General features: G+C 43.8%; 2 protein-coding genes across 2 annotated transcripts; both read left to right on the top strand.

Moving 5' to 3' along the window:
• Positions 1-6,094: 6,094 nt before the first annotated feature.
• On the top strand, positions 6,095-14,006 carry APOLD1 (apolipoprotein L domain containing 1). The gene is made up of 3 exons (XM_032107493.1): positions 6,095-6,176; positions 9,244-9,415; positions 11,576-14,006. The coding sequence occupies exon 3, from the start codon at positions 11,581-11,583 to the stop codon at positions 12,319-12,321; it is 741 nt and encodes a 246-aa protein (XP_031963384.1). The 5' UTR covers positions 6,095-6,176; positions 9,244-9,415; positions 11,576-11,580; the 3' UTR covers positions 12,322-14,006.
• Positions 14,007-15,904: 1,898 nt separating this feature from the next.
• DDX47 (DEAD-box helicase 47) lies at positions 15,905-24,075 on the top strand. The gene is made up of 12 exons (XM_032107284.1): positions 15,905-16,019; positions 16,611-16,704; positions 18,152-18,340; positions 18,996-19,067; positions 19,580-19,698; positions 20,207-20,278; positions 20,398-20,514; positions 20,670-20,816; positions 21,130-21,267; positions 22,649-22,719; positions 23,249-23,378; positions 23,472-24,075. The coding sequence occupies exons 1-12, from the start codon at positions 15,936-15,938 to the stop codon at positions 23,589-23,591; spliced, it is 1,353 nt and encodes a 450-aa protein (XP_031963175.1). The 5' UTR covers positions 15,905-15,935; the 3' UTR covers positions 23,592-24,075.
• Positions 24,076-24,316: the final 241 nt, after the last annotated feature.

Below are 24,316 nucleotides of genomic sequence, written 5' to 3'. Positions count from 1 at the left end.
TGCTTAGTTTTGGGATCCTCAATACATCCGTGTCTCTTCGTTTTCCGCTAGACTCCTCTGGCAGTTTTGAACTGATGAACAGATTCTAAGATGGTTTTTAAAATTACCTGCAAGAAGCAATATTCTTTCCTTATTGCTGACATCTATTCAAATGAGAATCCCTATGACAGCTGTCCAATCACTTGCATATTAATAATTTAAAAAAAAAAAAAAAAAGACATTTTGTTCCAGAAGCCTTACAAGGGAAAGATTCTTGTTGCCTTACAGAAACCTTTTCTTTTCAAGAAATATAAAGAAAAGAATGTGTGGCAGTGACAGCTGAATTAGTACTCCTCACATCAAGCTCTTTAGAGTCAGAAGTATGATATATCCTTAAATAAGGGAAAGTCTCAAACACTAGTCTTGAAAAGGCCCAGAACAAGGGAATTTAAAATCATGACCTGATCAGTATTATAAAAGCTGTGCCAGGTCAGAGGGCTGCTTCATGGAGCAAACATTCACCTGAAACTAAGGCCACCTACATTCACCGTTTGTTTCTGCCCAGGAGGCAATGAGCAAAGCATTGGCTTCCTCCTTATCTCTGTTTCCCTGCATATCAGGTGAGAACAGCTACCTCCAAAGTTCATTGAAATTGCTGTGGAACAGCAAGGAAGTGAGTTGTCTGTAGCTTCATGTCGATAGTCAGAGGTCCTGGATCCAAACTGATCTGATTTTTGAGTATACATCAGGAAATGTGTCAGCCACCATATGCTTCCCGAAATACAAAAGGTGGTGAGAAGTAGGTGGTCTGATTACCAATGCCTACTTGCAATCTACTCTGCTATGGAGGAAAAGATTCCTACTGAGGAGCAGATTTTAGGGAAAGAGACTACTATTTTCCAGGCTCCCTCCTGACCACTCCTTGTGGGAAGACCTGCCTTCGGAATGGCTGAAGAAGGAAGTGTTTCAGGTGCAATGTTTGGTGTGCACTAAAGCTAAAGGAAGAAGGATGTTCATCTTCAGACATCACTGTAAAGAGGCACAAAGTACAGCAACATATTTACTTTTTGAGACCCAATGCAGCTCCCTGACTGCATCATGTTCAAGTAAGGGCTGACAGCAAGAGAACATATTCACCCTTTCTGCCCAGTTCCAGTTCTCCAAGTCTGCACAGCTGCTTCAAGTATGAAAACATTTTTATAGAGCTATACCAGCTCACTACAAAATGTTGTCATCTGATCTGAACAATCACTAGATGTCTAATGTGCTGCAAATATAAAATAATACCCAGCCTAGAGGGGAGCCCTAGGATACTACAAGAGATATTAGTCAAAATCTGATCTTGGTATCAAGAATGCAATTTGTCCTTGAAGGCAGAGTTCACAAACACTCTTCAAAGCAGGTTTGTCATATACAGAGATTTGATTCATGATGGACATAAAGGCCATCCCAACAGCCAAATATCTCCTGCTGAATACTGAGTTCAGTATGGATGCAAGCAGTGGTACCTGTATGACAAATATTTGGGAGGTACAGAAGGCAACACTGCATGCTCATAGCCAGATGCCCATTTCTCTTTGGATCTAGATGAGATCCATCCCTCTCATGCAAGTGTTCTGTAGTTCAGAAGTGTTCCCAAGTCTTGCTGAAATCTTACTCTCATCCATGTTGTAAATCTACCATCCACATCCTTCCCTGGCTGCGAGCAGCACACCAGAAGCTTTTCAGCAGCACAGGAGCACACATTCTGATTTTAATTTTCTTCCCCTGGGGCTTACACATCATATCCAGGGCTTTTCTCCTTCCTTTCACTATAACACAGGTACTGAAATAGACCACAACACGCATCCCTCTCTGGCTTATCCACAGAGCCACACATGTACCCTATAAAGTTTGTCATCTTCGTGTCATTCCTCATATACTTCCTCAGAGTACTAGGAAATACCTCTGACCCTCCAGCATCCTGGTGTTCTTCCCCACCAGTGTCTCAAAACAGGGAGTTAGGGGGAAAAGCTGGATCTAGACTGTGTGCACAAAGAGAGAATGGAATGAGTGCTAAAAGGGCCCCATTGATGATATTGCAAGGAGCAAGTGTAAGCCAGAAGACCCTGTATGAACGTGGGAATGATCTGACAGCTTGCTCCAGGGTTGTTCTCTGGAGCAGCCCTCCCAAGCCACATGGATGTGTCCTCTAATCAGGAATGGGATGGAGAGAGTGAATGGGAGAGCTCATATGGTGAGGACACAGGCTACAAAGCAACCTGATAAAAGCTATCTTAACAGCTTAAATTAAACACGTAGCCATGTGTAACTTTTGAGGAAGTAAAGAAGAGATTCCCTTCCACACAAGCACCTCCTCTGCATAAAACTTGTATGGCCTGCCTGTGATCTTGCTGTGAGCATGAGTCAGAAGAGTGATCCTTGGTAACTTAATTCTTCCCTGGTGCGACTTAGGGTTTCCATTTCCCCAGAGCTCCAAATGCCATGAAGATCAAAAGAAATGCTGTTGTTAAGATGTATTTTACAAAATATTCCTTGAAAATACTTTTTTTTTTTTTTTTTTTTTAAATTTCAGAGGTGTATCTCCTCATCTTAAGCAATTTCCATGTGCCTACAAAGCAACTTCTGGCAGTGAGAAGCAAAGGGTAAGGTAGAATCTTTTCTGCAGGGGCCTCAGTGACAAGAGGGTTTACCTTGACTCTGTTCAACCTGGGGAGATACAAATGGCTTTACTCTTTTCTATAAAACTTGTTCAAGACCCAGTCAGCTAGACTCAAAACCAGGACTCTCTTTACTGTTGGTATGGGTGGGTTAGAAAAAAAATAAAAAAGAGATTTTTTTTTTTTTTTTTTTATTGTTTTATTGTTTGTTTTCTTACCTTGGTTTTGGGGTGGGCTCTCTTACTGTTGTTGTTGCTGCTTTTCATTACTGGACTGGTGAAAAAGAGGCACTACCAGATCTTTTTAAGGGCGGCATTTGATCAGACACTACCAGAGGAATTTACTACACTTCCAAGCCTTTGTACCTCCGAAAACCTCTTAAATTTGAAAATGCATGTGTTTGCAAACCACAGGGTCACATAGCCATGCTCTGCACTTGACATGGCTTCTGCTAATCATGCAGGGAGTATCTGCAGGTGCAGGGAAGCGCATTCTCTCTCAGGTTTCCTTTTCTCCCTCCCGTGTCCTGATAATTTGTTCATGAGGGTGCAGAAAGTGAGCTGGATACACCCAGGCCAAGAGCATCTGCTGACCATCCCTATAGTCTGAAACTGCTTCAGGGACACTGGCAGCTGAGTGCTCAGGCACAGCATACATCTGAACTAGGAGCCTGGGAGAAACACTAAGCTCCTGTCCCCATCATGTCCCACCTCTGCAGCTGGCCATCTTCCCCTCTTTGGGAAGCACAGAACTCATGGGAGTGGGAACTTGCTCTTGCCAGATCTCCCATTAACAGATTCAGTTCTGTGTTTGAAGATGCCCTAAATTCCTTCATGAGACTATCACTCCCTCTTTAAAAATTTCCTTTCAAAGAGTTTTGTATTACTGACAGGTCTTCTTTCTGATCAGGTCTCAGCATTGTGTAATAAATAAGTCCTGAGGCCCTCACACCAGGTAATGCCTTAATATTAATTCTAACAAAGGTACAAAAAGATTTATCTGGCTTTTAGTGAGGAAGAATTTTCTTTCTTCTTCTGGAAAAAAGTCAAAATGTTTCTGATTATATTTTCCAGCCCTTGTGGTTGCCAAGAGGAATCACCTTGCGGCCATTGTATTTTGAGAATGGAAGACATGACCTGGAAATAAAAGTCCTGGCTTCACAAAAATAATAACAAATTGAATCTGTTTTGCTTTGGTTTTGTTTTCAGTTCAGATTCAGCCATCTTAAACTGAATCTTAGTCTCCCTGGGCTTAGAAGAAATGACTGGAACTTGGATGCAGTGATGTTATGGCTCACATGCTTTCTTTGAATTCCCAAGTGCAGCTCTGTAAAACCGTATGTTCTTCTGTACTTGTCTGGCTTGTACATGTGCTCTGCTGATACTGGAAATGAGACTGACAAATTATCACTCGCAAGAACGAGGCGGGACCACGTGCTGCAGACACCTTAGTGCAGCGTCACCAAACCTGTGGACTTTTCTTTCCCTGATCCCACACAGTCATCATAAGGACCACTCAGTGAAAGGAGTACATTAGCTGAAAATAGACAAAAGAAGACACTTCTTTACACCATTGATGCCATGAAGATTTTTGCCTTTTCTTTTATACCGCCGTTATACCTTTTTACAACTTCTGTATTCTTAGTATTTTTAGCCTACATTCTTGGACTTGTTTGTCAAGCTGAGAGACTAAACATTTTAGAAGCTTCATAGCTAGGGATCAGTGTGCCCCAGACCCCAAGGTCCTCTCCAGAACACATTCTGTAAACCAAGATAGAACCATCCAGGGGAAGGTTCCTGGGGGGGGGGGGGGGGGGGGCTCACTTGAGCCTCTCATTGGGGAATCTTTGATAGATATGCTAATTAATAAAACCTATAATGTTATACCCGATCTTTGGGAGATACTCGGCGGGGTGCATCTCGATGCATATGACCTGGACGTGTGCACCTAAGGATCCTTAAAATAAATACCAATATAAAAAATAAATAAATAAAATCCCTTTTCCCCTTCTAACCATGTATGACTCTTGATTTTAAGACCAGGAAAAGGCATCACCATGAGTAACTGTGAACTTCTGGACTTTCTGTCCCAGGAGACAATGGAGGCAGCTCCATTGACTCCTGTCAGCAGGGTCAAAAGGTGCCTGAAAAACGCACGGACGAGAAAGGCCTGTTATGGGAGGGCACAGGCAGGGATGCACCGCTGCCACACACAGTCTTCCACAACAGCATCTCCTGCTCACACTGCAGGACAGCAACGGCTGGTTTAAGGGAACATCTCTGGACCAGAGCAGAGGGACAGGATATTTGAAATTGGAACATCAACCTAGCAAACCTGTGGGACATTGAATGACGCAGGAAAGGGATAAAGAATTGCTGTCTGTAATTTGTCACATATTACAGAGCCGGCGCCTCGAAGAGACGGACTGAACCAGCTTTTGGGGTGACTCTTCCTTCTGCTGGCTCTAGAGGGAGCTTCAGAATGTGAATAAACTGACTGCGTATGAACCTCTAAAGAGGGCTGAACTTTGGTGAGATGCATCTCTATCTGAAGTTCAAGGTAACAGTTTTTAACTTTTCCTAGACTTCTTTAGGCCATTGTGTCTCTCTCATGTTTCTGTTGTGCCAGATGGGAGGGTTAGTCAATGTAATGACAGCAGCTTTTGAGGTTCCTAGGCATCTCAGCCAGAATTTGACAAAGCAGTCAAGGTTTCAGAGACACTGCCTTCTTGAAAGTTTCATAAAAACAAGCAGTTTTTGTAGGTGAGAAGAATCCAGACTCTTTTCTTTCAAGAGAAATATTGCCTTGTGAACTCAGCCACCAAGAACTCCACTAGAAAAGAGGCACAAGAAACCAAGTTACCTAATTTCTACTTTTTACCAACCGATTAGGTTTCTTTGCAGTTCTGGAAATAGGTTAACAATTCTCTGTTTTCTACAGTCCTGGAGGGAATGGGTAGCCAGACCTGCTCATTGTGGTGCTGCTGCTGCCACTGCTAAGACGGTGAACAGAGAAAACTCCTCCAGCAGCACTGGTCCCAGCAGAACCTGCATGTGGCTGCACTGGGTTACGTCAGCTGTGCCACGGCCAGGGCTGGAGGCTTATGGGCTGAGTGGGGAGCTGCTTCTTTGTGCGTCAGAGACGGAGTCTTATGCCCCACAGCCTGCACTGAAACATGTAATTAAAGCTGGCAAATGGCAGCATAAGCTGGGCTTTTTAAATACATTGCAGAAATTCATTCTCCGAGTCCAAATAAATATTTGATCTCTGCAAACACTGCTAACAGTGTTGTGACAAGGCAATTTAGGATGGTATTTTTGTTACATGAATGCTTGCTCACAAAGCATTCAGTGTCAGTGCGCTCGACTAATTTTCTGCTTAAATGGAACTAACAAGAGGTGTTCTCATCCCACAGGCTTTCCTGTTCCCCCCACCCTGCTCTGCTCTTTGCTGAAGTCCCACATACACCAGTGACCAGAGGCCAGAGCAGCCTGTCTCATTCTGGAATGCTTTCAAAAAATTAATTTGCATCTACCGGTAAGGTTACTAAAAGCTGAGGCAACCCTTTTTGTTCTAATTTGCTTTCTTTGTTTTATTTTTGACTTATTCTAGTTTCTACTGATTTTGAATTAATATCTCACTGTGAAAAGTTAAAATTTGTTTTTGATTCAATTGAAAAAGAAAATAAAAGAAAAAAAGACAGCTTTTAGCTCCAGCATCCAGCAGTTAAGGTTGAAAGTACCAAGCATGGCAGAAATCTCCTGTTAAAAATGATGCTATATAAGTGTAAATTTACTCAAATTTTCTCAGTTATATGATCAAAACAATGTTAATAAAGGAAGAGTATATTTGAAACTCCAGCTTCAAATGTTACACGTTTGCATGCAAACAGCTTCAGATCAAACACTTCTGCCATATATCCCTTCTGCTGGAGAGACCAGGAGCATAAAGACCAGTCCTTTCTGCCAAAATCCCCGGAAAGGAAGAGAGCTGAGGCAATAAAACATCCTTCCTTCCCTTTTCTGGTCACCCGCTCCCACAAAATGCCCTCAGGCATTTCAAGAGGATATGGCTAGATGGGAAAGGGTGGAGCAGAGGTACCATTTTTGGCCAGATCATTGTGAAACACCTGCTGTGCCCCTTCCACCATCAAGCCCAAGTGCTTCACAGGTCACCAACAAAGAGGCAGCAGCAGCAGAGGGGGTGGGTGAAAGAGTACTGCAGGCAGGATGGTCAGGCCTCCACCAGCTTGCAGAGCTGCCCAGTGAAGGTCAGACCTACCCCGCAAGTCTGGAGAACCCTGATAAGCTAAAATTCACTCCAAGCAGGTTCCTAGGACCTACCTGGTGACCCAGCAGATGTGTTTACATCTGGGCAAGTCCACTAATGGCACTAAAAGCTTTCAGTCCTTGGCAGGTGCTGAGAGAAGACACTTTTCTCCCATCCAGCTCCCATTCCTACCTTTGCTGGAGCAGATCTTTCTAATTATCAGTGCAAGAGAAGACCAGCACTCTCACCAGAGGGATGTTTGAGAGTGTCAGCAGGGACAAGAATAGATAGCAAAATGAACAGATAGCAAAAAATAGAACAGATAGCAAAATGCTGTGGTAGGGCCACTCCCTAGGGAACAATGTTTCTTATTATAATACACGTCTCTTTCCTAAAATCACATTGACATCTGTAGCACCTCATGTGAAGTCCATACTTTCTGGGTATGCCCCTTATTATAGGGGTGAATTAGGGGTAAACATTCTCTTTAAATGGTGAAGGAGCCCAGGGATGATTCCTGTGAGAAGCCATCCTCAGCTGAGACCAGCATCTCATCTTGAGTGGAGTGCAGATCTTTCAGTGGGCATGAAAGTCTGTGAGGGAATACTCTAAGAAAAATGAATTGTCTCTTCTGCATCCTAATCAGCTGCTTGCCCACAGACTGAGCACTGCAGGCGTTTCTGACAATATTTTGCAGCTGAGTATATTGAAAGAAGAGAACTGGGAAAGGAAGGGGAGCATCCAAAAGTATGTCATCATCTTAGGCTTATACAAGACCCTTTCTTTTTCCTTTTCTTCGTTATTTCACTTTTACCAAAACTCGCTGTCCTAACAAGGACATATCTGCAGGCACAAATTCTAACACAGATGCAGTTACATGAAAAAAAAGTGCCCTATTCTGTTCGGGAGTGTGAGAAAAGAGCTCTCTATCAACTGCAAACCCTTGCCAAGGCAGATGGGCTCCAATTCAAGCATATGCTTGCTTAAACAAAGGGAAGGGCTAAAGCACAAGTTTCCTTCAGTGTCAAAGCTCACCTTCCTGTTAACGTGCAGTATGTACAAATTTTAACAGACCAGGACTGCATATTTAGGCATCTTCAAAATTATGTTTTTGCTTTTCATGTCTGTAACAGGTTGAAACAACTCTTCCATGTTATTTATTTTTTCATTCCTGTTTCATCTCCTGTAGGTCCACCCCTGAAAAAACATTTGACATACTATTTCACACCTATTTTAACATAATTGAAAACCAAGCTGCCATTGAAATGAATGATCCCAGCCTTCTCCTCTCCCTGCCTGCTGCCTCTCAGTCTTGGCCCTTTTTAAGGTCAGCTCCAGCAACTGTGTGGCTAAGCATCTCACAAATTCGACAGGAAAGCCTCACCACTTAGTGACAGATAGATGGCTTTCAGATTAGATAGGTCAGGGGAACTCTAGGGCAAAATCAGAGGTTCTCTGTCAACAAATAGTCCTGAGGAGTAAGAATCCACCAAATGAGAAAGTACATGTCCCATCTTCAAGCACAGCTGCTCAAAAGAAATGTCCCCAGTACCACAAGCCCTGTGTCAATAAAGACACATGCCACTTTGGTCTACCACTTGGTGCCGTCAAAAAAGTGATTCTTCCTGACCCCATCGAAAGAATCTTTCTTTGATTAAAACTGGCCCTGCTTCAGCATGGAAGGCAGCACCAGGAGTGGCACTTAGGCTGCTCCTCCCCAACACCTTCATCACTTCTTCCTTCTGGCCACATCTGTATGGCACAACTGCCAGGCAACAGGAGGCAGCAAAACGGAGGATCCAAATGATTCTTTCTTTCTGATTATTGATTGCTGGGCAGGCACTTCAGGGAAACAACAGGATTGTTTCTCAGCCGTTGTGGTAACTATGGTTAAGAAACAGAGTAAAACCACAGGGTGATCACTCCTTTTGCAGCATGTTTTATGTACTGGAGAAGGGATGGGAATTCAGAGCAATGGTCTTGCTGTGGGGCTGCTTCCCTTTTATGGATTGTGCCAAAGAGCTGGGATTTTAAAAGTACACTGGCCTTGAATGGAGTAGCTGGCTGGCTGATAGCTCCACTGCTCTAGATGTGTAGTGGAGGGAAACTTAAGTCATCAAACATTTAGCAGCTCCAGACAGAGTAAAGTCAGTTGCTATTTCAGGGAAAGGAAAGGCAACTGTTCCCTGCAGGGAATGTCTGCACTACCTCAGAGCCAGGAATAGGCTGCGATTTTAAATTTTTTTTTTCACCCTACACTTCAGGAAAAGCGAACACACAATGTTCATTCGCAGGGATCGTTTCCTGTACATGATGTGTGCTCACTGTCTCACAGGTCACTTTCCAGTGTGTCACATCCTTCTGCACAAGGGAGAACAGGAAATGGCAAACTCCCAGTATGAGGCAAAGCATTCCCATAGCAGCAATTGGTCCGTAGGAGCTATAAATTGGTCTCCTCCAGAAACAGATCAAAATTTGTCTTCTGGGAGGGTGGCTGGAAACTGAAGGTAAGTTTGAACCAGTAATTTTTGGAGTCTCTCTGAGTACTCTATTAGGAAAGTGTTTGCAGGTTTTGGACTAATGTATACCTTTATTGTTGGGGAGATTTTTCTCTAAGAGCAGGAGTTGGATTTTTTTTTCCTTTGTGCTGGCATTAATCAGTATCAAAAGATTTGCATCACTACATGGCCTATGCTATATATTGAGTGATTGTTCTAATAATTCAGTGAGATAGTTGCTGTTATTACCTGAGACAGTTCTCAGCAACTACATCTTCAGAACAAATTGTTAAGAGGCTACAGGAATAGATATATTTAATGATCATCATATTGATCTGTTGTTAAGTTATTGGTGATATGCTCATTGTTCATTTCAATGCTAGTATCCATTTAGATTAGTGTTAGTCCTTGTGCTTCCAGCTTTATCTCTGATTATAGTGTGAAAATAAGAGGACACTGCCTCCAGTTGAGAGAAGCACAATGTACTAATGTATTATTCAAATGACCCAATGACACCAAGAGAGACTGAGGGCATTTTCTGAAGTGCATGGGGGGCGTCTTAAAGGATCTGTGTGAGATGGATTAGGACAAGCAAGTAGAAGTGGGAAAGACTGCAGTGCGAATTATTTACTTACACACTTCAGGAAGGAAAGACTACTTATGGTACAAAGTTTTCTCCTTCTGAAACACAAGTATTGTGCAGAATAATGCCCCAAGGATCCTAACTACATAGTGTAACTTTGTGAGGAACCAGGCACCTCCAATTCCCACAGCACAGAAGACTTAGAAGTGGAAAAGGTGCCTGCAGCAATGAATAGTTTTGTTTAGTTGGCTTAATGACAGGGTCTTTCTGCTACAGAGACTCCTTTTGGCTGTGAGGGCAGTATGGACGGCAAGCAGCTTCTCAGCTCTATGGATGGACCTTGCTAGGTGCAGAGGCAGCACAGCTGTGTGCACAATGCAGTGTTGTGAAGCACAGAAACTCTGCTTCCACCAGACAATTGGCTATATCACTCCTGTTGACTCCCTTGCCTCCAGTTCCCTGTAAGCAGGGTTAGGGATGCTGGCTGCCTTTGTAAAGCATTTTGCAGCCCTAGAGCAGCCTGAAAATGTTTATTGGAACATTTTTTTCTGCCCTTGTGGCAAAGAACAGAGACAGCAAACAGAGGTCATCTAGCCCAGAAACCCTGAAGATTCAGCTTCCAGAAGGAAAGGCTCTCTTGCTATCTTGCCAGAGGAGGTTTTCCAGAGCCAGCAGTTTTCAAGCCTTTTCTATTCACTCTGTATTTCCCCTCTTCCCCTGTCCCCAAGGGAGTGCATACTAAAATGGGCCTGCTTTTCTGATGTGCTCTTCATGAACCTTTCAGACACGGTCCGCAGGCCTCCCTGCCACTGTAACTGGGTATTTATGACCACAGGTTGGACTAAGCACCACAGAACAATGGTTCCCATCTTCGTTCCTACACTGACATCAGGTTACAATAGGAAAAAAAATGCTGCAGGATCTTGAGTTACTTAAGCTTAAAGAAAGGAAGGATGTTCACAATACCCATCCAAGGCATCAATAAGCTGCTCGCCTCCTATATGGAAAAGCCAGATGTAGATTCCATTCAGCAGTTTCCCTCTGTCCTCCTTTAATGGGAAACAACTCCTAAGTAAAAACCTGGGATGGTGGCTTTCACATCCTTGGAGTCTGACCTTTCTTGTGAAAGATGTCATTCTATATTGCAGATCCTCTGAATCCCATCAGGGGGACAACACATTAGTTCTGGCAGCATTACTATTCTGGGAACTGAGTCACCTAATTTCAGGGGAATTTCTGTCCCCAGGGTTTGAAGAGACATTTTGTGTCTTCACAGAGGTAATGGCAACAGCACCTCTGACCCCAGTCCTTAGGAGATTTTAGTCTTTGCAGGGATTAAGAAAAACATTTTAAAGCTTCTCTGTCTGAAACTTAAAATGGAATACGTAATTAAATATACACGTGCATATGGGTCTGTGTGTGTACGTGAGTGTGCATGTGTGTGCAGAAGGAAAACCTTTCTTGTAGCTGGGTGAAGCAACAAAAATTTGGCTGGATGCCATCCCTGAAATGGTGGTCCAGGATGAGCACGTCTCCTGGGGGTTTTTGACATAAATCCCAATCCAGACTTTTTTTTTTCTGGACAGAAGCCATGGAGAGGAACAGTGCTGCCTTTCCGCCAATGCCAGACCCCACACACCACTTCCACGTGGCCCTGCTGGATCAGAGACAGAGGCTGCGCGGCCAAATTGCTCACCTTCACAAGGCAGCTCGCAAACTCAGCAAGCTCCGCAAAAGGTCCCTGATTGCCAATGTCGGCGGGAGCACCCTGACAGCTGCAGGAGCAGTCACAGCCATCCTGGGGCTGTCCCTGAGCCCAGCAACGCTGGGAGCCTCTCTCCTGGCATCAGCTGTGGGTCTGGGCCTGGCCACGGCTGGGGGGGCCGTCAGCATCACTTCTGACCTCTCCTTAGTGCTCTGCAATTCCCGAGAGGTGAGGAAGGTGCAGGAAATTGCAATGACTTGTCGGAAACAGATGAGGGAAATACTCGGCTGCCTGGAGTTCCTTCGCCGGGGGCAGGGCCCAGGTGACCCTACACTGCGCCAGTCAGAGAAGAGGGCATCCATCTCGCTCTACAACTCCGTCTGCTTCATGGTCTTCTGCGGCTCCCACAGCTTCCTCGTGCCAGAATACACAAAGGAGGTCACAAAAGTAAGCCAGGCTGTGCTGAAGGCCAAAATCCAGAAGCTGGCTGACAACCTCGAGACCTGCACCAGGGCAATGGATGAAGTCTGTGATCTTCTTGAGTCCAGAACAGAGCTTTCCCCATGTACGAGGAGACTCAGCTTGGGTGCTAAAACCACTGCCGAGATCCTGAGACCATCCAGCTGAAACAGTGTTTGGCCCACATTAAAACTGGGTTTGGAGACATTGCATTATTAACTGCAGTGCATTAGCACTGCAACCTGGTGTTTTACAATTCACGGTGCTGATGCCGTGAGGTGGACATTCCGCAGACTCATGTTTCCTCAGCCATCTCCACTGCTCTTCTTCCTCAAGGCAGCAAAAAGAAGTAGGTCAGGAGGCTGATTAAATGCCTGATGCTGACTGAACCTGGTTTGTAAACAACTTACGAATCTGTGTGTGGTACAAGGGCTGGAGTACCCTAAAAAAGCCAGCAGCTGCCAAATTCCAGTAGAGTACAGTCCCATTACCAAGGTACATCTGGAAAGGCTGTAGAAAGAAGCAGCTCCAGATATGACAGACTGTATAGATAGTTCACCATCCCAGGGTGAAATAGCAGGGCCAGAACTTGCCCCTTTTGAAGAAACCTCTCCAGACTGAGAACTGTGATGTTTGTATTCTATTTATTTACATAGAATGATTTTAAGGTTATGATATTGTATTTAAGAGTGTATATATATATATATATATATATATTTTTTTTTTTTTAGAAGGAGGCCTCTGTTCCAAAGGAAATCAGTTGTTTTTTAGAGAAAAAGTAAGTCTGTAGCATGTGAGAGCAAGTTACCTGTTATTTTGCTGTGAGGGAGGGCAGGTCCCTGTAGGAAAAGGAAAGCATGACCTGAATGCTGATAGTTATAAAATGGGTGAAACACAGTCAGACAGTGACAATAGATCATAGGAGCCAAAACAGAGAGGAGTGACCCTGGGACCAGAGTCTGCCTCAGGGCATTGGTGGAAGGAAGCAGTTATATCTCTTGCAGCAGGAAGGGAAGCGTAGGTTGGTGTTAGGGGTCTGAGCTGGAGCCCCGCTGTGACGGGAGCAGCCTGAGAGGTGGAGGTGCCACTCCCCATGCAGTCAAGCAGCCTGTGAGACCCACAGTGAATCTTCTGTGAGGAGGGAGGCAGCACTCATGGAGAGCTACGCGTACTCCTAGCAATGCTTCTCAGGGAAGGCTTCATATTAGTGAAATGAATAAGGGTACTAATATCCAAGAGAGGAGTAGGATGATTCAGTGACAGAGCCCCTACAAAGCAATAGCAAAGACTGGGACCCTGCTTCAAGTGACTGTTCTGCTAAATATGCCCTTTGTGATTTTTGACCCATCAGTACCTCAGTTCCCTGTCTGAAAACAGGGATAGTAGCACTTCCCTACCTCACAAGGATGTTTCTGGGACCAACACTGAAAAGTGCTCAAGTATGGTGATGATGGGGATCATGTCAGTACCTGAAAGAGGTACAAGGAAGAGACCCTGAAACTAGCTTGAAGCGACTAGAAGAGTTAATGCAGAGGTAACTCCCTCCACAAGCATGCCCCAATGGATAGGGGAAACTTCCCTGCGCAGGCACAAATCCAAATGATGACAAAAACCTACTCTGTAATTCTGTACCACTGACCAAATTCTTAGGAGGGGTACCACTCCATGTCACAAAGCTTGAATCCTTGTCCTTTTCGTCTCTTCTTCTCATGATATCAACATTTGTTTTAATATGCTGTAGAAAGAATTTTATTCTGGTTCCTCAGAGTGTGACTCAAATGCTTGTGATACCCATGCCTGTTTGCCAGAAATGAACAAGTACACTGCTGATTCAAATAAATGAATATGAAGCACTTTTGTGTCACTGTCTCTCTGCACACCTGGATGGGACGTGCTGTACATTGTCCATCTCGTCTCATTATGCATCCCTTATGAAATAGCTGACATTTATATCTGCACTAAAATTCATCTGCTGGGGATGCTCTCACCCTGCCCCTGTTAAGGAAGACTGGGCTGTAACATGCAATAGAGCTAGGAGTGTATTTGTTTAAAAGCCAAGTTTAAAAGTGAAAATTTAAATTCTGAAGTGAAGATTTCTAAATCCAGTATTATCTGCAGTGTCCTGTGTTGAAAAGCACAAAAAAGAAATTACTATTTAGAAGCTGTATATTTATTTTATCATGCATGAATGCTCCCAACAGCAGCTTAGGACAGGAGAAAACTTTCATTCAAATGCATCAATTGACAACAGGGAATTACACAAACTGGAATTTCACCAGAATAGAATTGCTCCACCCTGCTCCCCACTGAAACAGCACCATATTATATGGGCAATGAGTTCAACAAAGAATCACAAGCAGTGACTTCCTGTCACATCCCTGACTCCGTTTCCTGAGGCATCCCGGTGACCCTTAGAGGGGTTCATGCCTACATGCTGGCCAAGCTTAACCTTTAGCACCAATGGTTTATAACAAGCCCATAATACAGACCGCTGTAATTTTTGAAACATATGGTCACAACCAGCATCTACGCAGGGTGGTTTTGGGTTTTTTTTGGTTTTAATTTATCATTGCTCCTAAGCACAGTGGGATGCAGCAGTTTCATTTTTACTCCTGCCCATGAATTGTTTCAGGTTTCCTCTTCTTTCCCTGTCACGCAGAGTTTGTTCGTATTTCCTCTCACTTTCCTCATTGTTCTGGGAGCAGAGGAAATGCCACGCTTGGAATCCAGTGACAGATGCTGAAGTACATCAGCATTTCCACTGAGAGCACGCCCAGACAGCCTTCCCAGAGAGAGGGAAGTCTGCTCAGAAATGCAGTCATGAGTTTCATTTTGGAGCCAGACTGCTGTCCTTTTCAAGCCCAAACATCTAACCCTAACATCTTGTATATGTTTCCCTTCTTTTCCCTAAAACAAAGGAAGTTCACCTAGCTGCAAGGTTAACCTGCTGCAATCAGCATGGGGACTACAGATTAGAGATGCTACATCCAGATCAGATGGTCAGATGGAAACCAATGACTCAGGAACTTCCATCGTGACGATATTTTGATACTGCACTCCCTGGATGGTCATTAAATGCATATCCATTTTCACCTCTCATCAAGCACTTGCAGGCCTGCATCACAACAGCAGCAATCAAGAGAGCTGGGAGAGTGTTTGCATCTATTCTCATCCTGTACTCTCTCATTTCACGGTGTGAGTTGCCACAGTTCAGTTTATTTCATCTTTCTGTCACTTCAAAAATTCATACTAGCAATTACCATAAACAGGAAAAGAACGTGGGACAATGAGAGCTCTTTTCTCTCTTCCCATCACTAGTGCTTCAAAATGTTTCATAAATGTTTCATACCAGCACTTCCAAAGCAGTTAATTTGTTCTTTATATGCATTCTGTATGTAAGCTTATACATATGTTTGTCTTTTGGTGCCTGGCCAGTTCATTTTGCCTGTTCTTTCCCAGCTGTAGAAGGCATGAACCGGGAACAGCATCACGCACTGCCTAAGCAGCGCAGTGCTGAGCTGCAGGCCCGAGGCTTAGCGGCTCGGGGTTACCGCCGGGCGGGCAGGCAGGCAAGCTTTCCCACAGCCAGTTCAGGCTGCCCTTGTCCCAGGACAGGCGGCTGTAGATCCGCAACTCCCCCTTCCCTGGGCACCTCTCAGAGTTGAGGGAAAACCCACCCGCTCCGCTCGGCTCTCTGTCCGGAACTACAAATCCCATCGCACCGCGAGGAGGACTACAGCTCCCAGAGTGCTCTGCGCTGCAGCAGGCGGGGACGGGCCGAGATGGCGGCAGGAGAGGAGGAAGGTTCTGTGGCCGAGCCGGAGCAGGAGCCGGCGGTGGAGGAGCCACGGAGCTTCAAGGACTTGGTGAGGCTGGGCCAGAGCCGCTTGTGCCCCCGGTGCTCGCTGCCCTGTCCCGCAGATCAGGCCGGGGGAGCTCCTCGCCAGCCCCGAGTGCGCGCGGGGCGGACACGTGCGGCGCTCCGCGGGCAGCGGCGCCGGGCCCGGGCGGGAGCTGGGGGCACTCGGGCGCTGCCCCGCCGGGCTCGGCACTGCTGCTCCCCTCGCCGCTCCGCAGCCGGCCGCCGCTATCTTCGGTGGCGTTAACTTGCCATGGCGGTTTTGTTTTACGTGGCCATGGGACACCCCCTGGGGGGAAGAGGCGGCTGTGTGTGGGGAGGGAAGTTCCTTGTGTAAATTAGGGTAAAACTGACCGTATTCTTCCTGATGACAGTCATCGCTAACAGATGGTTTCGAACAAATCCCATGAAGTTACTGATGGAAGTGGGGATCACTGTGAGCAGCCTGCCCTTTCAGAGAGTTGCAGTGGGGGTCTGGTGGGGTTTGTCTCTGCTAGAGACAAGCTTGGCTTTGTTAAAGCATGTATTTAATTTAACTCTGTGATTTAATTGAGGTCTTTTTGGTCTGTTTCGCTTTTCTCTTGTCACTTATGTCCAGGGAGTGACAGATGTCCTGTGTGAAGCTTGTGACCAGTTAGGATGGAAGGTGCCAACAAAGATCCAAATTGAGGCTATTCCAGTGGCTCTCCAAGGTGAGCAGTGTGCTTCTTTGACCTGGCAACTGCTCCAGGAGCTCTCTGTGAATGAATTTTGCTGAGTGAGAAGGATCAGGGATGAGTGTGTCCCAACTTCTTCATTGTTGAGGATCTCTGTCTAGAAGTCATTTTTGTATTCATTCTGTGTCCTTCCCTGGTGGACCTTGGAGCTTGGATTGCACTGCCTGAAATCACAGACTTTCAAATGGGTACAAATATTGCTCCTTGAGCGTTCACTCCTGTTGTGTAGTTCTGACACTCCCTGCTAAATAGAATTCTTACTAATCATTTGAACCACTAGTCCACATTGATCATTTTCTTTCTGACATACCCAAGGATACACAGGAAGCTTCCAATAGGTTTTGGACTGTGCTGCTTCTGATGGAGACCTACATAGTGTATGTGTGTGTGTGCTTGAAAGTGAAGATGCCTTGGCTGATTCCATAATGTGTATAATCTGCTTTGCTGTGAGCAGGCAACTCTTTGAAATGAGATTTCTGAAGTGAGTAATAACCAAACCACAGTGACTTTCTGTAAGCATTCTGGAATTACAAAAAAGTAAATTACTGAATTCAGCAGACATTTCTGTCTCTGGAACTATTTTTTTTTTTTTTAAACAAAAACACTGTCTCAAAACACTGTCAAGGAGGGAAAGAACAATGTAGTGACAGAATGGGAACAAACTTTCAGTATCTACTCTGTCCTAATATTTAACTTTTGTCAGACTCTTACTACACATATAAGATTCTCTTGGGGAAAACCAAACACAAAGGTAAGACCGCATTCCTGAGAAATTGTTTCCAGTGTGAGGCCTATTGACAGCATGTTCTTCTCAGCTGTATGAGCTTAGGATGTCATAATGGATTCTACCGATGAATTCTACCTTGTTGCTTGCAGTTTTGGGGGCAAAAGACTTTCTGTCCTACCCTTCCTACTGCAAACTGGTTTGGATTACTCTGCTAATCAATGGCACAGTTTTGGCTTGTGAAGTGTGAGTTTGGTAGTGTTGTTGTCCTGTAGTTTGTGTGACTGAAGTTTGAACACTGCAGTCTGTTTCCTTGTAAGCCTGCAAACAGACAACATTTGGACTAAAATACTGAGATAGAGTCATTAAGCTGTAAACTGATGTCAGATTTGAGACATAATAAAATAAAGCTTATTTTGAACCTAAGGTTTGCATGAAACCCTGTATATTAGCAGAAATTTAACTAGAAAATGGAATACTGAGACTATAATCATTATACAAATGAAATCACAGTCTAAAAACGCTTCCGAGAGATTCTGAAGTTCTTTGGTTTGGCCCTTTGTTCTCTTTTACCTTCTGTGTGTCTGCCTTTTTTTCTGTCCTTAGGGAATTCTTGTGTTTTATTGCACAGTGCTTTAAAGTCTTCTTTCTCTGTTCTAGATGTGTAACAGTTTTTGCCCCCCTTGCTCCTTCTCACAGGCAGAGATGTCATTGGACTGGCAGAAACTGGCTCTGGAAAAACAGGAGCCTTTGCTTTGCCAATTCTTCAAGCACTGCTGGAAACACCTCAGCGATTATTTGCTCTTGTCCTCACACCAACAAGGGAGCTGGCCTTTCAGATCTCAGAGCAGTTTGAAGCTCTTGGGTCCTCCATTGGTGTTCAAAGCAGTAAGTAGCTTTTAGGGTATTGGACCAGTTTTTCTGAAGACCAGTTTGTCAGCTCGAGATTGCAAAGATAAAAATAGAGGATTTATATGAGGGGTTGAACAAAATGTGAGAAGAGCTTATGATGCTGGAAGACAGAGATCTGGTATCAGGTTTGAGAAAAAAAGGCTGAATGGGCTTTCCTCATGGAGTGGTCTGCAGCTCTTCTGCATTTTATGTCTGAACAGTTGAAGGTGGAAGTAGAAGAGAATGTTTTCAATAGTGGGTTTGTGTCCAGTGAAATTGCATAGAGCCCCCTGCTATAGTGTGATGTAGTTTAATCTTCCTTTCAGACTTTCTGTATTGATTCTTTAGATAATCTCTCAAAAAAAGCTTTGTGGGTATTTTTAGAATTCCTAGATTTTTGCAGCCGAGTTAAATTGCAAGGAATAGATTCTGCCTGTAGCTCTTCAGCTGTGAAAATAAAATACTTGTGGCCAGGAGGGAATTAATTGTATGGCTTAAGAAGCCTAGGAAGGTCAGATATGCTTAAATAAAGTGAATTCTCATAAAAATAAGTAGCTTTTCATTTGTACATAATTGCTGTGGGTGGTGGGCAGTAGGAGTAAACACCAGAGTGCTACACTGAGGGATTCACTCCACTCTGTTTGTCCTGCAGCGGTTATTGTGGGTGGAATTGACACGATGTCTCAGTCTCTGGCCTTAGCCAAGAAACCACATGTTATAATTGGTAAGTTGATGTGCTAGGGATATGGAGTGTGAATATTATCAAACTGTGGTTAACCAGTGAAAGGAGACTACATCCTTCATTTGTTTTTGTCCCAAGCTCTGAGTACTGGCTTGTTAATGTTTCCAAAGTATCCACCAGTAACTTGGTTGCTACAAGCTCATTCCAAAGCATTCCTGCTAGACCCAGAGTGCTTCTGGCTTCTTTTTTCATTCTCCTCAAGTATTTAAAATGCTGGTCTCATCCTTCACAGTACAGCTTGTCTACAGTCTTCTTTGTGTCATGTTGTTTTAGGACTTTTTTCTAAAAGTCTGACTTTTTTTCTAAGAGTCTGACTCCATTAGTCTTATTTCAAAACACACTCTGAAGATATCCTGTGGAAAAGTTATTCCCACAGAACAATCTCTACTTTTCTTGGGCAAAGAATCCCTTTTCTGTAATGGACAACTGTCTTGCCTGTTTGGATCTTTTCCTTTGCTTGCATTCTGAGTTTGCTTTCATGATGCTGTTGGCAGCAACCCCTGGCCGTCTAGTTGATCATCTGGAGAACACAAAGGGCTTCAACTTACGAGCTCTGAAGTTCCTAGTGATGGATGAGGCTGACCGGATTCTTAACATGGATTTCGAGACAGAGGTAGGAATCTGCTAAAAGAAGAGTTTGAAACACCAGATGAATCCCTTTAAAATCGCTTTATATGGTCACATAGTGAACACTGAGCTGTTCTGTAGAAATTAGTAGCAAATTGTAACTAAGATCTAATAATTACACAAGAGTCTGTGGTAGGATTAGAACATAGCAGAGTTCTGCAGAGCACGGCCAAGACAGTAGGAGGCACTTTGAAATCCACTGGTTTCTCTGGAGTGCCTGATGTAGAATGTAGTTAGTGTAGAAAACAATCACACACACATTCCTGCAGAAACATTGCCTGATATTTGCACTGTTGTTGGACTTTTGAAGCTCACACTGCCTAACTGCCAACAGGATATCAGCCTACACCTTCCCCTTAGAAGAGAAAAAATTTGTTCCTGCTGTATGTTTGCACATGCATTACTCTTCATGTGGATGGTCGTTATATTTGTGGAAGGCTTGTGTCTTGCTTGCTTGTAGTATTTAGTATTTCCATTTCCTTTTTTTTTTACAGGTGGATAAGATATTAAAAGTGATTCCTCGAGACAGGAAGACATTCCTGTTTTCTGCCACCATGACCAAGAAGGTGGGAACAGACCAATCTGCTTTAGTTCTCCTTCCATCAGGCTATCCTCTTGACTAGACTGTATTAATACAATTTTCTGACAAGATCTCTGTCCTACTAAATTTCATTGATCTTACCAGGTTCAAAAACTCCAGCGTGCTGCTCTGAAGAATCCTGTTAAATGTGCTGTTTCTTCCAAGTATCAGACAGTTGAAAAACTACAGCAGTACTACATTTTCATCCCCTCCAAATTCAAGGTAATGGCACTTCTGTTTCTTCTCTCTTGTTGTGGTTTTTCTTGCTCCCACATCTGTCCGATATCTTGTCATCTTCTGAGGCCTAGACTTACTCTTAAATATTGCACATATGATTATCTCCGGGGTTTTTTTTAATTCTCTCTGTTTCTTTACAGGACAGCTACCTGGTTTATATCTTGAATGAACTGGCTGGTAACTCTTTCATGATATTCTGCAGTACATGTAACAATACTCAGAGGACTGCTCTACTGCTTCGCAACCTGGGATTCACTGCCATTCCTCTCCATGGGCAGATGAGTCAGGTATGGGCATGACCCCACAGAATGGAGTAGACAGGAGGCCTGTCTTGGGGCTTGGGAAATGGGCTGCACCATATTAAGTCAAAGCTACCTTGCAGGAGGAGTATTTCACAGCTAGTGGACTGGACTGATCCATAGAAATTTAACTAATGTGAATGCTGCCCCTGATTCTGTAATGTTTAAAAAAGAAATTAGAGAAGTGAGATTTTTGAGTAGTTTCTCTCCCAGTTCTTTTGTGCCAGTATTTCAACAAGAGCATATTAACTAGAGACTAGAATGAGTGTGATTCTCTCATTCCCTTTTTGTCCTTTTCCAGAATAAACGTTTGGGCTCTCTAAACAAGTTCAAGGCAAAGGCACGTTCTATTCTGCTGGCTACTGATGTTGCAAGCAGAGGTCTGGACATTCCACATGTGGATGTGGTGATCAACTTTGATATTCCTACACACTCTAAGGTAAGTTTGTCTATGTGCCAGCTGAGAGCTTCTGGTCACCGTGAGCAGATAGACAAAGAAGGTGGACAAAGCACCAGAGACATCTTCTCTCTGTTCTGCTGCCTGAAAGTCTAATTCATGATTCTGTACACTGAAAGGTGTAGTTCAGCTTCCACAACTGAGTTGGTATCTCTGTTTGTATGGCCTCATGGCCTGGGTTGTAGAAGTGACCCTGTAAGTGAAGAGGGGAAGTGAGGAATGCTCTGTGTCTTCGCGTTTCTGCTCAGACTATATGTTTTGCCATATTACATTAAAGGGCTTTGAAAACAGTTTTAACATATTACTAGTTTCATGTAGTCTCTGTGCCTGTGATTCAGGTCTGCCTTCCTATTTTAAACTGTGTTTTAAAAAAAAGAAAAAAAGCTAAATTCTCATTATGACATTCAATGAGCATTTGGCTAAGAAAGGTGTCCTTAATATATTTCACCTTCATATCGCAAAAGCGCCACAGAAGAAAAAGAAAGTGAGTTACCAACTCTGTCTTACAGAAAGTATGGGATTATCTCAGGGGTGTGACTGTTTCCCAGCTTAGTTCCAGAAAGCATACCATTAACCTGCACTTCAGGAATTGCTGTAGTTGCTTACAACGATTAAAGATGCTGTGTCTTGCAAACAGAAGTATGGTAGGTCTTTTGAAGACACTCCTTTTGTAAAAGGACAAAAGTAAAGAAAAAAAATGGTGGGAGCAGCAGCTTGAATGGTGTTACTACAGTCTTTGTGCTCTTCTCCCTCATCTAACCCATAGAACACATCCTTTCTTACGATCCTCTCTCTGCAGATCTTGTATGGAGAAGGGAGTATTTTAATTTCCATAACATAGTATAAAACCTGGAAAACAGCCTAGAACCGTATTGACAAAAGATGCCCGATAGATCAGACTCTTCTAAATTATTCTCAATCATCCTCTCTTTCACCATGCTCACCAAGTTTAAATCTACTTGTCAGAGAGTTTCTCTGGAAGATGGATTATGCAGAGCACTAGATCCCAAGACTGAAAATGCAGGCACAGGCTCACTGTAAATATTAGCTTTCCAAGGAAGTGATAGTGAATTCTTGGCAAAGGTCACGTATTGCAACTTTTGTCCTGCAGTCTGGAATAATTTGAGTTGGTCTTCTCATTTAGAAAGAGAAGAATTCAAATGTTAAAACCAAAGCTATGTCTCCACTTACACCTCTTCTCAAAATCTGATGCTGCGCACCCTCCTGAGCATTTAATCCTGGCTGTATGTTCGCACCATTTTCTTGTTCTTCCTAAAGAGAAAATATATAGCCTGATCTGCCATAAGATCTGTTCTGTGTTTGGTGAACATATATTATTGCTTATCAAGAAAATTCTTTCCAGGATTACATTCATCGTGTTGGGAGAACAGCTCGAGCTGGGAGATCTGGCAAATCTATCACCTTTGTCACACAGTAAGTGATAAAATTTAACAGACTTATTCTTTCCAGTTGTGTTTCAGAACAGAAAATATCTGACCTTATCCTGGGTGAGAATAAAATACTACTTTTCAGTTTGAAGTGCCAGGTGGTTTTATTTAGTTAAAGGGGAGAGAATTCAAAGTGCCTGGTGGGGAGGGAGGAGTCTAGATAAATTCTAGAAGCAGGCATGTATTGAGCAGAACTGTTTATAACTGGACTCCACAATATATTCATATATTTTTAAAATACGTAATGCAGGTTCAGTAACTGTGGGGGTGTTTTGTAAACACTGAAGTATTTGTCTAAAAAGAAAATCTTTGCCAAATACTTCTGAACGGAGCTGAATAAATCAGAGAAGCCATCCCAAATGGCATCATTTGGATGCAGTTGAGCTGCTTGTGAGACCATCAGCACAAACTTAGGAGTATCTGCAGGCTGGAGATTAGGGGTGAAGTCTGTGAGTGGTGCCAGCTGAGCCCCTCTCAGGAGGGCTGAGTCAAGCTGGTGTCTTGTCTTTTGTCAGGTATGATGTAGAGCTGTTCCAGCGCATTGAACACCTGATTGGCAAGAAGCTGCCAGCATTCCCCATGCAAGAGGAAGAAGTTATGATGCTGACAGAGCGTGTGGCTGAGGCCCAGAGATTTGCTCGAATGGTGGGTGCTGGCTTTTTGACCCTGTCCTCGCTGTTGTAGTCTGATTTTCTTCAGGTGCCAGAGCTCTTGGTCAATCTGTTGATTCCATTGCAGGAGCTGCGGGAGCAGGGAGAGAAGAAGCGATCTCGGAATGATGATGATGACACAGAAGAAGCTATTGGTGTCAGGAATAAGGTGGCAGGAGGGAAAAAGAAGAAAAGGAAAGCCTTCTAGTTTGGTATTTGAACAGACTCTTTTATTTTTCTGTTTATGGCTGAGCTATCAAAAACAGTCTACCAAGCCGTCTCCAGTGGATTTTTTTTTCAGAACTACATATGAAATTTGGCAGTCCATGAGGAAAAAACCTACTTTTCTTCTTCACCAGCTACAGACTGAGCTTGGCCCATTTTGGTAGCATGGTACCAGTTTTCCTTTCAGGGGCACCATCAGACACCATCACCTCTGGACCTGGAAGCAGCTGTGGTGAGGCCCGGCTCATTCACAAAGTGCAGTGTGAATGCAGCTTTTGCACTGCTGCAGCCTGTCCCACTATCCAATCTCACTGAGTGCATCTGGAGTCAGATCTGTTGGAAGAAAGAGAGGAGAAAGTTAAAAAGAAGCATCTGAGTTTTCACAGCACAGCTGTGATGCCCTTGCCTTGGTGAAGGGATGTGTTACATTGAGAACTCAAAATATATTTTGCTTAATTTTAAAGCCACCTGGTTTTCCTTGTCTTGTCACTGACCTGTTCGTTCACTTTGTGTATCAGCTCTGCCAGAAGGTTTTCTTGGGTCAATCTTAGCAATTCAGATGTGACATCAAAACCTTAGATTTGTCAGCTGAAGAGTGGTCCAGCAGAGAGAACGAGTTTCAGCAGGATGAAGCTATTCCCTGCCTGGGATTCGATCCAGTACCTGTTAATGATGGACGCCATCAAGGATAGGTCCGGGTTTTGGGTG

Source organism: Corvus moneduloides, chromosome 4, assembly GCF_009650955.1.
Source record: "Corvus moneduloides isolate bCorMon1 chromosome 4, bCorMon1.pri, whole genome shotgun sequence".
In the NCBI taxonomy this organism is placed as follows: Eukaryota; Metazoa; Chordata; class Aves; order Passeriformes; family Corvidae; genus Corvus; species Corvus moneduloides.
This window is presented reverse-complemented; position numbering and strand designations above follow the sequence as displayed.